Here is a 12936-nt window from a genome sequence, read left to right as displayed (position 1 = left end):
CTAGAAGAACATGTCCCCTTCCCACCGAAGCTGGAGAGACAGTGTCCTGTGGTTTCTTTACATCTCCCTCCTACTAGACCTCAGGTACCTATGGGGCCAGGGCCTGCCTTGTGTGGCCATTGTCTGTGCCGCATCACCTGAGAGCTGGCTAGGAAGAGTCTCTCTGTGTGAGGACACCAGGGCACCTATCTCACAAACCAAGCTCAGAAGAGCACAAGGCCCCGGACAGTCCTGGAGTCAAAGCCAAAGGGTTTGGGGACTTACCAGCTTCTCTGCAGGCCCCTTCCTGCCCTGGTGATGGATCCGCTGTGGGTGACCAGACTGGCAGGCCAGGGAGCTGAGAGGAAGCCGAGCTTACTGTATTTGGGAACAGAAAACAGGGAATACAACAGGCACAGTGTTGGGAGGCCCAGCACTGGTTCACTGCCCAGACAGCAGCTTGCTTGCCCTACATAACGGACAAGGCGATCAGTGTCAAGAAGGCTGAGCGAGCGTTAGCTCAGCAGCTGGAAGTAGGCAGAGTAGCTGAGGCAGGAGGGATCCTGGCCAGAGAGCTCAAGTCCCAAGGGTGTCTGTGTATGGGAAGAGTCATCAGAAAGTTCCAGAACCTAGAACAATGAGTCCAGGTGGTGGAAAGAAGCAAAGGCGGCCCAGTTACTAGAGGCATGATGAAGTCGGTACCACTGAGCCAACACGGGATATCCACTGAGATGTGCAAAGAACAGTGTGTCCCCCTTCTCTTCTTACCACACTGAGTTACTCTTTGTTCCCTCTGCAATGCTGGGGCTGAATCCAGGGCCTTGTTACATGCTAGACAAGTCTGATACACTGACACTGTCCGGCAGAGAAAAGTAGCAGTGGCTACTGCTGTGTTCCCTGCCCTACTGGGTGCTTTCATCCCTCTGAAACTACCAAAAGGAATCCCCCTTTAAAGACAGACTCTGTCCCCTACTGCCAAAACCTAGTTTTCAGAAAATCTGAATTTATCTCTGAAATATGTATACATATTTACATATACACACATATGCATACGTACAATTTTAATTAATTAATTATATTTTAAGACAAGGTTTCTCTGTATAATCTTGGCTGTCCTGGAACTTGCTCTGTAGACCAAGCTGGCCTCAAACTCAGAGATCCACCCTCCTCTGCCTCCTAAGTGCTGGAATATGTGCACCACCAATGCCCAGTTCTTATTTCTTTCCTTTTTAAAAATATATTTTCTTTATTTATTTTTATGTAAATTGGTGTTTTGCCTGCATGCATGTCTGCGTGCTGGGATCAGAGCCCCTAGAACTGGAGTTACAGACAGATGTGAGCTGCCATGTGGGTGCTGGGAATTGCGGGTTCGCTGGAAGAGCAGTTAGTGCTCTTAATCCCTCTTTTTTCTTTTTTAAATATTTAAATGAAAGTGAAGGTTGTCCTTCCCTCCTTGGAACATGCTCTGTAGACCAGACTGGCCTCAAACTCACAGAGATTGCCTGCCTCAACTTCCTGAGTGCTGAGACTAAAAGCATGGGCCACCAATGTCCAGTGAAAGATTTTTTTTAAAAAAATCAGTTACTGTGCTCCTACTATAGAATAACAGAATCGGACTCATTTGCAGCCAGTAGATACTAAGTACACTATGTGGGACTATGGCTAGTATATTATGTTGCGGTCTTCTTTCGGCAAAAAAAAAATTAAATGCACAAATTATTTTTGGAAATTATAAAAACAATATCACATACATGGCTGTTTATAGTCTTGGTTTAGATCATTTCTTTAGAATTCACTGCCTGATGATCCCCAAACAATAAACATAAATGCCTGTAAGGCTGTAAGGGTTTTCTCTGACTTTCCCCCTTGCTTTCTTTCCCGAATTGTTAGCACTATCATTTGTTTCTCTCTCTCTCTCTCTCTCTCTCTCTCTCTCTCTCTCTCTCTCTCTCTCATACTTTATGCCCTCCCAAGTCTAGCATCTGTTCCTGTGTGCCTCTAGGCTCACCCCTGTGCACTCTGCTCTATGTGTGACTTCCTACACATCCTAAGCGCTACCCCTCCTCCCCATCACTCCCGGGATGAAGTTCTATGCCTTCCAGGTTAAGAACATCTGCGTTTTTACTACAGTACGGTACTTCCGTATTCTAGTCTAAATACATTTCCTGTGATTCCTAACTGTCTTTCCTGTCGTATTCGACTAGGAAACTCAATGAAAACAAAGACTGCTCTCTGCTCATCATGACTTCCCTGGGTCTTAGGCCAGCACCAAGTGTGTACACAATGTATATTATTAAGGAAGTTAAATCAGCTCATTTGTAGTATAGATATAAAGATCACTCATGGTAAAATCTAGAACTAAAGCAAAGCAGAATGCCAGGTCATAATGGAAGGAAATTTCTGCCTGAGTTGAAAAGCAATCCATTCTGAAGATTTTTAAAATGATGTTATTTCCAAAGCATAATTTCTTCACACGTAAGAAAGAGTGACAAATATATTTAATATGTATTTAGCTTAGTCAATCCACTGTTTATTGACAAAAAGGAGACTATACATAATCTATATTAAATCAATATAAAGTTTTAGAAACAGAGATTTGTAGTTTTTGTAGTCCCCGATTGTATTAACAAACATAAATGCAAGGCAAGCGGGGGAAAGGTCAAGTGTGTTCTCTGAACTGGAAACAGAGCTTTCGGAGATACATTCATTCAGAAGGCCACTGTTTACACACGTGAGAGCAAACTCCAGAATTCATCCCATAACTTGCTACTTCAGGCTGAGGTTCCAAATAACATGGTCAAGTGAACTCACTGCTGGCTCAGCAGAGCGTGTGCCACTGGGCTAAGGAGGGAGACCATCAGCTGCACTTGGATAAACACCTTGACGAGCCCACTTAGGAGGTGAAACCTGAAGGGGATGAACACTGACTGGTATGCCAAGGTTAAGGTAAGGAAAGTCGTGGAGCCAGACAAAAAGAATTGGGAGTCTCCCAGAGAGAAACAGGAAAGCAAAGAAGGAAGATGCTAGGCAGCTGGGCTCTGTGCGATGCTACTTCTTTTTGTGCGTCGTGGTTAAGTCCCAGGATCTTGGAACAATAATCACTCAGTAGTAGTGGCATGGAACGACCCCCTGTGTCCTCAACGGGCCCCCACCAGAATCTGTGTAGCTATTCACCTGCAGTTTCTCTTCTATTCTACCCTGTGACCTACTGCCCGCAGTTTACTCAGGACCTGGGACGGAAGCCCTAGCTCTTCCCACTTTGGGCCCCCATCAGCCCTTTACCTGTTTCACATCTTACACCTGCCCTAACGCAAAAAAAAGTATATGTGTGTCTTGAGTGTATAGTCGTGTGTGTTTGTGTGTGCACATGCATGCACCCACAGAGGCTGGAAGAGGTCGGGAGGTGTCTCCTCTACCACTTTCTATCTATTCCTTTGAGGCAAGGTCTCTCTACGAACCTGGGGGCTTGCATTTTCTCGGCTAGCAAACCCCAGCAGTCTTTCTGTTTCTATCACCCCTTGGAGATGAGGTCACAGGGATGCCTGACTTACTATGCTGGGGCTGGGGTCTGGAATTTAGTCCTCATGATTGCCGAGCCTGTGCTCTTAGCCACTGAGTCATCTCTCTAGTTCTGTGCCCTGTTTACACCTATTATGTTGCCTTAGTTCTGGCAGATCTTTTTCTTACTCCCCCGCCCTTTTTTAGCCTTTACACTGGAAAGATCTATAAACAGACACTGGACTAGGATCAGTTTTACTCCATGGCAACCGGGCCATGCACACTGACTCACATATGAGTCCGAACACTGCAGGATGTACTGATAATGAACCATCGTGTTCTTAGGGCAAAGGTGGAATTTCTCTAAGACAATGGATTTATTTTTCCACATCAACCACGTGGGATAAAAACACAGGACATAATAAAGATAAGGTGTCTTAGGCCTGTCATCCCAACATCTGGGAGGTTAAGCGGGAGGACAGTGATGAGTTCAAGCCAGCCTGGGCTACATACCAAGTTGCAAGCCAGCCCAAGAAGAAGAACAACAAAACCCCAGACAGAATATGGTAGTGCACACCTGTAATCTCAGGATTCGAGAGGCAGAGGCAGGAGGATTGCCGCAAGTTTGAGGTCAACCACTGTGTGTAGAATTCGAGCCCAGCCAGGGCTAGTCCAAGTCTGTCCCAAACAATCCCCCAAGCCAAACAAAACAAGGAACACGACATAAGCACGAGGTAAGAAGACACTAGACCGGAGCAAGATTCGCATTTTCTTCTCTTTCCCCAAGCTGCACAGGCTCCGGATCCCGGGCAGGAAAGACAGATCTGAAAATCCTTTTGCTACAGGAAGGAAGTCAGCTGGGAAGCGGTTATGAAGCTGCCTGGAAGGGAATCCCTAAAGACGGGTCTGGAGTTGAGCCTGGGGGCTGCGTAGCCATACCAACGTTGAATATATTTCTCTAACCTTGAGCTTCTATTACTCTGGAACTCGGAGACTGCAGCTGTCTCACTGCTCTCACTGCGGGGAGGTCTGGGAGGATGTGTGCCCCAGGCAAGCACAAGGCAGGGCCAGAGACAGCAGCAGCTTGACATTCGTCAGTCTGGAGGGGCTAGGAGCCTTTTGACAACGGCGGTTCATGAAAAGATGACAGAGCTATCAGGTACTAGAGCAACTAAGGAGAGGGACGATGACTAGACCAGCCTTGCAGACCTTCTGAGTCTCACCAAAGACTTCCATACACCTCTGGAATGGGAGGGACCTCCACAAGTATGACCTTTTGCATTCAAATGAAATGGAGGTTTAAGCCGTTAAATAGACCAAGTAAGACCTCAGAGATTGAGCACACACGTGTCTACCACATTCTATGCTAGGCATAGTGTTGCTAGGGTGAACATTTTAGCAGCTGGAAGCAAACGCCACTTATAGACACAAGAGTGAGCTTCTGAAAGAACCTGTAGCTCAGGGCTTATGTCTTATCGTACTCTAGGAGGTTGCTCCGGGACAGATGTGAATGGGTGACGGAAGTACCCTTGTCTAATGTGCGCCAGATGCAGGCCCAATGACCACAACTCTCAGAGGGCTGGGGGCTACATGACTTCTGCTAGGAGACAAGGGATAGAGAGGGAGATGTCAGAGGGATACCAGAGTAGCCTCCTCAACGTATCCTTAAGTGCAAACCTTAGGTCAGGTGTGGTGGTGCACACCTTTAATCCCAGCACTCAGAAGGCAGAGGAAGGTAGGTCTCTGTGAGTTGGAGGCCAGCCTGGTCTACAGAGTAAGCTCCAGTCAGGACTAGATAGAAAGATCCTGTCTTAAAACAAAACTAAACAAAACACACCTCCCCCATAAAGAAAAAAAAAACAAAAGAAGAAGAGTAAGAAGGAAAGGAGGAGGAGGAAGAGGAGAAGAAGGAAGGAAGTACTAAACTGTATTTATTACATAGCCAGGAGGTCTGTGAAAACACAGCACACAGAATAGCAAATGGCCTTTAACTATTAACTAGCGTCCTTTTTCTATTAACACCAGGGGTCTCTTTTTCTCTCTGCTGTCAGAGAAGATAAAGCACATCACATAAGGGGCAGAAATTCAGAGCGCATCTTCGTTCCAGCCCAGCTAAAACACTGCAGTCGTTATGAAGAACACGTGTAGCTATAACTGGAAGTGCAGCCCCGCTGAGAACTCTTGAAACAAGACTTAATAGGCAACCAAATATAGAGATTTCCCAATCACGGTGTGGCTACAGGACACCACAGACTGGCACAGGACAGGAATCTAAGAACAGCATCCAACAGCGAGACTGGGATAGGCCCAGGACGTACATGAGCCTTTGTTTGTTTTGGCCAAGGCTTCACATTAGATATATACTGTAGCTACACACTATGCTGGCTACCTTAACTGTCAACTTGCCATAATCTAGAATCAGCTGAGAAAACTGTCTCAATGAGGGGTTTTTCTGGATTGGGTTAGCCTATAGGCATATCTGTGGGGAATTGCCTTAAGTTTTTTTAAGATTTATTTTATTTTTTAAATATAAGTGTTTTGCCTGTATGTATCATGTGTATTACATCCATGTCTGGTGCCCTCAGAATTCAGGAGAGGATATTGGATCCCCTGGAATTGGAGGGCACATTGTGGGTGTTGGGAACTGAACCTGGGTCATTTGCAAGAGCAACAAGTACTCTTGGATGCGGATCAGTCTCTCCAGCCCCTTGAGAGACTGTCTCATGTTAACTGGTACGGGAATACCTGAACACTGTGGGTGATGCCATCTCCTACATAGGGGATCCTGGACTGTGTCAATGAAGAGAGGCGATTGAGCTCCAATATGCAGACACGTAGCCACTTCTCTCTACTCTTGACTGTGGGTGCAATGTGACCAGCTGTTTTAAATTCCTACTGCCTTGACTTCCCTACTATGCTGAACCTCGGATTGTTAGTTGACAAAAACTCTTCCTTGAAGTTGATTTTTTTTTTGGTCCTGGTATTTATCACACAGAAAGTATATACCATATGTGATTTATACTCACATAAAGCAGTGAAGGCTCTGGTAGGTAACAATGTTATTTAAATAGCAGAGAGACGCATTATAACTTCATCAGGAAATTGCAATCAAGAGTGGAATGAACTCTTCTTGATGAGCAGGGCTTCCATGACATCAAACACCATCAAAGACTCAGCAATATTACCACTTCCTCTAATATATGTGGGATCATATGCAGGGGGTACCCAAAGAAGAGCCATTGTGTGTGTGTCTGCAAACACACACATACACACACACGCACGCACTCACACATATGCACTCTTAGGTAGAGAATGCTGGGATTGACACTCTGCAGCAACTACACAGTTCACATAGTCCAAGCTAGAACTAGAGTCTGTGGCCAGCCCGTCTATGATACTGGGACTGAGGTTTTTCTTTCAGTATCATTGTTCTAGAATAATTTCTTACTAAGTCTTAATAGCAACAGTTGATTGACTCTAAGAAGGTCTCATCAATTTAGAATTTTTGGAAGGAAGAATTTGAAAACAGACCGCCCAATGTTCCCCAAGTGGGATGCATTTGGGGTTTTATTCTCAGATCATAAAATGACCTTGGCATGGATCATATTCTTATTAGCATGTGTGCCCTTCCTTAGACGTCTTCCTTTGCTAGTAGGTACAACTGATGGAGAAGTCACCAACACAGAGGTCAGGAGTCACAATGTAGGGTGACAGGGAAGGCCACAGAAATACCTCCCCAGGATCCCTGAGAATCATAGCCTTCTAAGCCTGTGTTCACCCATCTTGGGGCTTCCAAAGTCTTTTGCCAGGCTGCTTCCTGCCTCTGGGAGTGTTTGCAGGATCCAGAAAAAACTGTGGGAAGGCTGCAGGAGGAAATGAGTGGGGTTTCTGGGACACAAAGGAAAGAGACTAGGGTAACAGATTGCAACATGGCTCCATTTTGGCTTATTAAGTAGTAGACTACACAGACATCTATGCCAGACACACCCAGCTGAGGGGCAGGGTATACAGATTCCCTCCCTACCCCGACTATCAGAGAAAAGACCAAGGAAGGTTCTGGTTAGAGGATGGAGTACAAGGAACTGGGGAGGAGCACAGCATGAGAGAACATGACTTCTGCAGATGCAAGTGTCTGTGGGTACGTGTTCCAGCCCCAGCATGGCCTGGCAGCGATTCCACCTCCCCGATACATGAACTCTGCTGTTCTCTTGTGTAGTGCCCCCACGTGCCCGCGGCCACCCCCTTCACCTGTGCCCCAGTTAAGCCACAACCTAGGGGGCTGGGCTTCTCTCCTAGAAATGTGGTTGGTCCTTTTCTCCCAGAGTTCCTGCTGGTGCGTCCCTTGCCTCAGGTTCTGAGAACAGAGGCTTTCATTGGTGTCTTCTCAAAGATCACCTACGAGGGAGCTCAAATACAGGTCTTTTACTTGCTGGGGGGTGGGGTTCATGATATCTTCTCTATTGTTTTATTTTATTTTATTTTATTTTATTTTATTTTATTTTATTTTTGCCTATCTTTTGTACCAGACAGAACTGTCCTACCTGCAAATACCTGGTCTGTGGCCGATCCAGAAGAAATCCAGATCCTCTATTTTTTTTTCTCCCTCAATGACAATGGGAAACATTCTGATGCCAAGCCAAGTCCTTTGACCCCTCGTCCTCTTCCTGAGCTAGAGGCTGACTGTGTGGGAGCCACATGAGAAGCAGGTAGCAGCTGAGGCTCCCATGCACCCTTGCATTTCAAAGCCCATCTCATGAGGGCCAAGATGAAAACAGCAACTTTGAGTTTGTAGCTGAGGTCAGGGGATACAGTGAATCCCAGAAGAGATTCCCAAGTTCATCCCCACAGCCCACGAAGGCAGAGGAGGGGACAGGAGAAAGACCTGTCCCTTCTGTCTGGCTGGGAGCAGGGGTACGAGAGTCCTATGTTCACTCTCCAGGGCTCAGGGTCAGATGTCATGGGAGGGAGGAAATTCTGCCTCATCTAATTTCGCTGGAAGGTTAGAGAGACACTGCTGGCATAGGATGGAGGAAAAGAGGTCCTCTATCCTTTCCAAAGAAAGTTCCAGAGGCCTTAGAAGGGTTTCCTAAACACCAAGACACCTCTCATGTGACCTGGAGACTTAGTGACTTGTGAGGATGGGTTGGTTCCTGTAAGAAACTTAGTTCTGACTCTAGCATGTTCTTTTGCCAACCCTTTTCAAGAAAAGTCCAACAGCAAGTCTTTAGGGTGGCTTAAACTGGAAAAAAAAAAAACCTACTGGCCAATGTGCTAATAGAAGTATCAAGTCAAGAAGCAGAGGCAGTAACGATGGCAATGTTGACCTCTTGACGCCCTTGCCAGGGATGTCCTTAGGAAGGGCCACTTCACATCTGTCTCCTGGTGAGCCTGTATGCATGAGACCCACTCAGTGGACCAGGAGGGAAGCATCTGAGTACAGCCAGGGTAGAGAGCACTTACCTCCATCAGCCGTGGAGAAACTCTGTGGAGACAAAAGCAGGGCAGAGCATCACTGTGCGTGTGTGGCGTGTCCCAACCCCCAGCCCCGGACACAGAGCCAGAACTCAGCAGGCAACAGGAAAGATCCGAGCTTGCTTTTCTCTTTTCTTCTGGGGTCAGTTAAGGATGTGCCCTACTCAGCTGAGTATAATTTCAACCATCCAGCAACTCTCCTGAGTTGCGTTGATAATGCTATGTTAGAAAAGTCCTGTCATGAACTTAATTGTATACAGCTTTTTTTGTTGTTGTTGTAATCACAGAGGCAGGAGGCCGAAAATGGGGTTTTGAGAAATCAGGGCCTCTCTGTGTTACCACACAGAAATGTTTGTTTTCATGTGGGGGAATTCCATGCATTTACAGGGTGTGTGTTGGGATTCCCGCCCACTTGCTACAGGTCTCCTCTCGCCCTCTCCTAAAGGGAATACTCAAAGGGAATTCTGACTAAACCCACACAGAGTCATCTAACCTGCTTAAAAGGGGCTGAATTTATACTTCTGGTGCCAATCTGAAGACTTTTCAGACATTTGGGAGATAAGGGGTGGGGAGATCAGCAGATAAACAGGATTAATCAAACGTCTCCATGCCTCCCAATGCAGATGGGCTGCTCTGTTTCTGGGATGGACCTGGCTCCTGCCACTTCTGCGCTCTTTTCAGGGTAGGGTTCAGATTTCTCAGGCCCAGTGGTTCTCAATCTGTGGGCTGTGAACCCTTTGGGGGGTCACATATCAGATATATTGCATATCAGATATTTATATTACAATTCATAACAGTAGCAAAACTACAATTATGAATAGCAACAAAATGATTTTATGGCTGGAGGGTCGCCACACCATGAGGATCTGTATTAAAGGGTCACAGCATTAAGAAGGCTGAGAAGCACTGTTGTATCTGCTTCTCTAGGGGCCTGGCCCCTTCACCCCTGTGATTTAGAGAAATGCTGCTTTTCTTTCCTCACCTTCTGCAAGTCCTGGAAGGATTTCTCTGTCTCCTTCAGTTTCTCGAGGATGAGCTGTTCTTTGGCAGATATCTGGGACTCTTCACTTTCGAGCGCTTGTATTTCCTGCTCCAGCCTGGAAGACACAAACAGAGGACAAGATGCTTTATTGTCCTGCCGTCCAGTGGCAAGGAAGCAGCCACCTTCCTGCTGAGCAACCTGTGCCTCCCACTGCTCACTACCCTGAAAAACCAGGCCAAGGCTTTTCCATTACGGAGTATCCTGTAGCTCTGTTGCCAGGAAGACATTGACCAAAGAGAAATAACCCAGGCATGCCTTTATTGCTTCATGGTCACCACTCTGCAACATGTTTTGTGTCTGTTCATTGCCCTGGTGATGTGTAAATTTCTTATTTAGAGGTAGACTGGGTTCACACAGCTCTGGGCATACAATTGGAAGGAAAAAGCTTCAGATTCTCCTAGCCATTTCAGATTTCAGAAGAATGCCTCTTTTCTTTAGATGGCCAAAGGGCAAAAGGCCGAAGGGCAAAAGGCTAGTGTTCCTCAAAGGAAATATACTGCTACGAAGTGGTTGGTGACCAGAACCTTGTAGTTACTGTCTCTCCCTCTCGGACCTCTACTGCCTAAACCAGACACAATGGATGGGACAGACACAACTGCCCCCAAGTTTCTGGACAGTTTCTTAGGTGATACAACTATTCTGTATAGTTTCAAGACGGGAACTTTTAGTATTGCTACGAGACTCTGAGACTATTCCAGAAGAGCAGCTATGGCTATGCTTGTGGGTAAAGCTCATCATTCGTATTCTCCCGATATAATGACAGGAATAATGATGAGTACTTATTCCCTGTTCCAAGAACTAATTCACATGGTGTGAGGGTTATTCTCAGTTGTCAACTTGACTACATCTGGAATGAACTGTGAGCCAGGAATGGAGGACACCCCTGGGAGAGATTTTTTGCTTGGTTTGAAGAGGGTTAATCCATTTCTAGTCTAGACCTTTGAGGCAGGAAATGTCCTTTGATCTGGATCTTGAGCAGGGAAGACAGACCCTTAGTCTGCACCATACCTTCTTCTGGAAGTCTATATAAGGGCACAGAAGAAGGAAGCTTTTGATCTTTGCCTACTTTTCCTTGCTAGCACATCCGTTCCTTCACTGGTGTTAGAGCCTACTTCTTCGGGACTCCAGCATTTGCTGAAGACTAGTTGAGATCTCTAGCTTGGTGGACTAAGCAACTACTGGATTCTTGGACTTTCCATTTACAGCCAACCACTGATTAGCTAGACTGCAACCTATAAGCCATTCCCATAGATTCCCTTTATATAAAAATAAATATATAAGTTCTGTTACTCTAGAGAACCCTTACCAATACATATGGGTTATTTCATATAACCTTCTCAATAACTTTTATGAGTAGAGAACTTCATTTTAGAGATGAGATCATCAAGGACTTGTATGGTTCAGTAACTATTTCAGAGCTTTGACACAAGAATGCAAGCCAGGAGGTCCAACACCCGCGCCCCACCCCCCCCCCATTCCCAATCACTGTCCTAGCTCTTACTGCATTGGTTCTACAGTCTCACATAATCCTTGTTCAAAAACACTGCATGTATTGGAATAGTGGGCCAATGTCGTATTGCAACCAGGTCATGGTGTGTTATGCAGAGATAGAAACCTTCTGTCTAAAAGACTCTACACTTCTGGCTCTCTTGAATGCTTTGGTTTGAATTTTTAGTTCATTCATTCATTTATCCATTGGTCATTCACTCATCCTTCCTCTCTTCCTTTCCCTCCTTTTTTTTTTTAATTTTTTGAGACAGGGTTTCTCTGTGTAGCCCTGACTGACCTGGAACTTGCTTTGTAGAACAGGTTGACCTCACACTCACAGAGATCCACCTGTCTCTGCTTCCCGAGTGCTGGGATTAAAGGCGTGCACCACCACCACCTGAGTTAGCAGCAATTTTCTAATGAGATATTTTTTTCCTCCTGGAAGAAGGCTGCAACATCTCTGTTCTGGTTGTTTATAACTCCAGGGCACAAGCGCTGGTGTTACTGACATCTAGTAACTGGAGGCTGGAGATGCTAACAAACACCTTACAATGCACCAACAGTCCCTGCAGAGGAGAATGATCTGGCTCCCAAATAGCAACAGGCATTACTAATTTCCCCACTTGAATCAAACATTTCTCAAGGTGAGGAGGGGCACACATTCTCAATGTACAGATATCCCATGAATGAATATGAAAGCTGAACCAGGCTGCACAAAAGCTGAGATGAGCTGATCAGAACTCCCGAGACCAGAGAAAATTCTCCAGCAAGCACTGGGTAGGGAGGCTGAGTGTGGGCTAAATTCACATCAAGTCCAAATGAGAGGGGCTGAATGACGCAGAGGTTTGAATGCAGATGTAAAACTCATTTGCTGCCCCAAATGTTCAGCAAAATCTTCTGCATACATCCCTGTGAAATATTCTAGGGAGGAATAAATAAAAAACATGAGAGCGGAACTGGAGCAACACAAGGGACAGCTGAGTGACCTTCAAATTGCAGCAATGCAATTTCCGGGTCAGAGATCTCTTAGAGTGCATGGAACTAGTGGCCAGGTGAGTTCTGAGGTTTCACCTAAATCTCATATGAGAGGATCTCAGCAGACGCCTCAGATATTAGCCTTTAAAATAGCCCCTACTTTGGGAACAGCAGAGATAGCTCAGTGGCTAAGAGCATTTGCTGCTCTTTCAGAGGACCTGAGTTCGAGTACCAGCTCCCACGTCAGGTGATTCACAACTGCCTGTAACTCTAACTTCAGGGGATTTGTTGCCCTCTTCTGGACTCCATGGACATTGCACTTACACACGCACATACCCACGCACAAGCACATGCATACAAATGTGTGTGTGTGTCCCTCCCTCTCATCTTTGCCTCCCCAGGAAGAACAACTACTTCCCTGGACCACTAACATTGCTCTTAGTCACTAACTTGCATTCCTTCCCCTTGACTCTGGGTTTAGC

At 46.0% G+C, this 12936-nt stretch overlaps 1 protein-coding gene across 4 annotated transcripts in view; it reads right to left on the bottom strand.

Moving 5' to 3' along the window:
- Palm2akap2 (PALM2 and AKAP2 fusion) overlaps nt 1–12936 on the bottom strand; it is a 414772-nt gene that overhangs the window by 173711 nt on the left and 228125 nt on the right. For all 4 annotated transcript variants that reach the window (XM_041657136.1, XM_041657131.1, XM_041657133.1 and 1 more), the window contains 2 exons: nt 9932–10046; nt 8938–8959 (listed from right to left, as the gene is read on the bottom strand). In XM_041657136.1, coding sequence (XP_041513070.1) covers nt 8938–8959; nt 9932–10046 — 137 coding nt within the window. The remainder of the gene's footprint in view (nt 1–8937; nt 8960–9931; nt 10047–12936) is intronic.

This window comes from Microtus oregoni, unplaced genomic scaffold (assembly GCF_018167655.1).
Source record: "Microtus oregoni isolate MIOR12 unplaced genomic scaffold, Mior012 000008F_ref0000371, whole genome shotgun sequence".
Lineage (NCBI taxonomy): Eukaryota > Metazoa > Chordata > Mammalia > Rodentia > Cricetidae > Microtus > Microtus oregoni.
The sequence above is the reverse complement of the archived record's forward strand: the minus strand, read 5'-3'. Positions and strand labels throughout refer to the sequence as shown.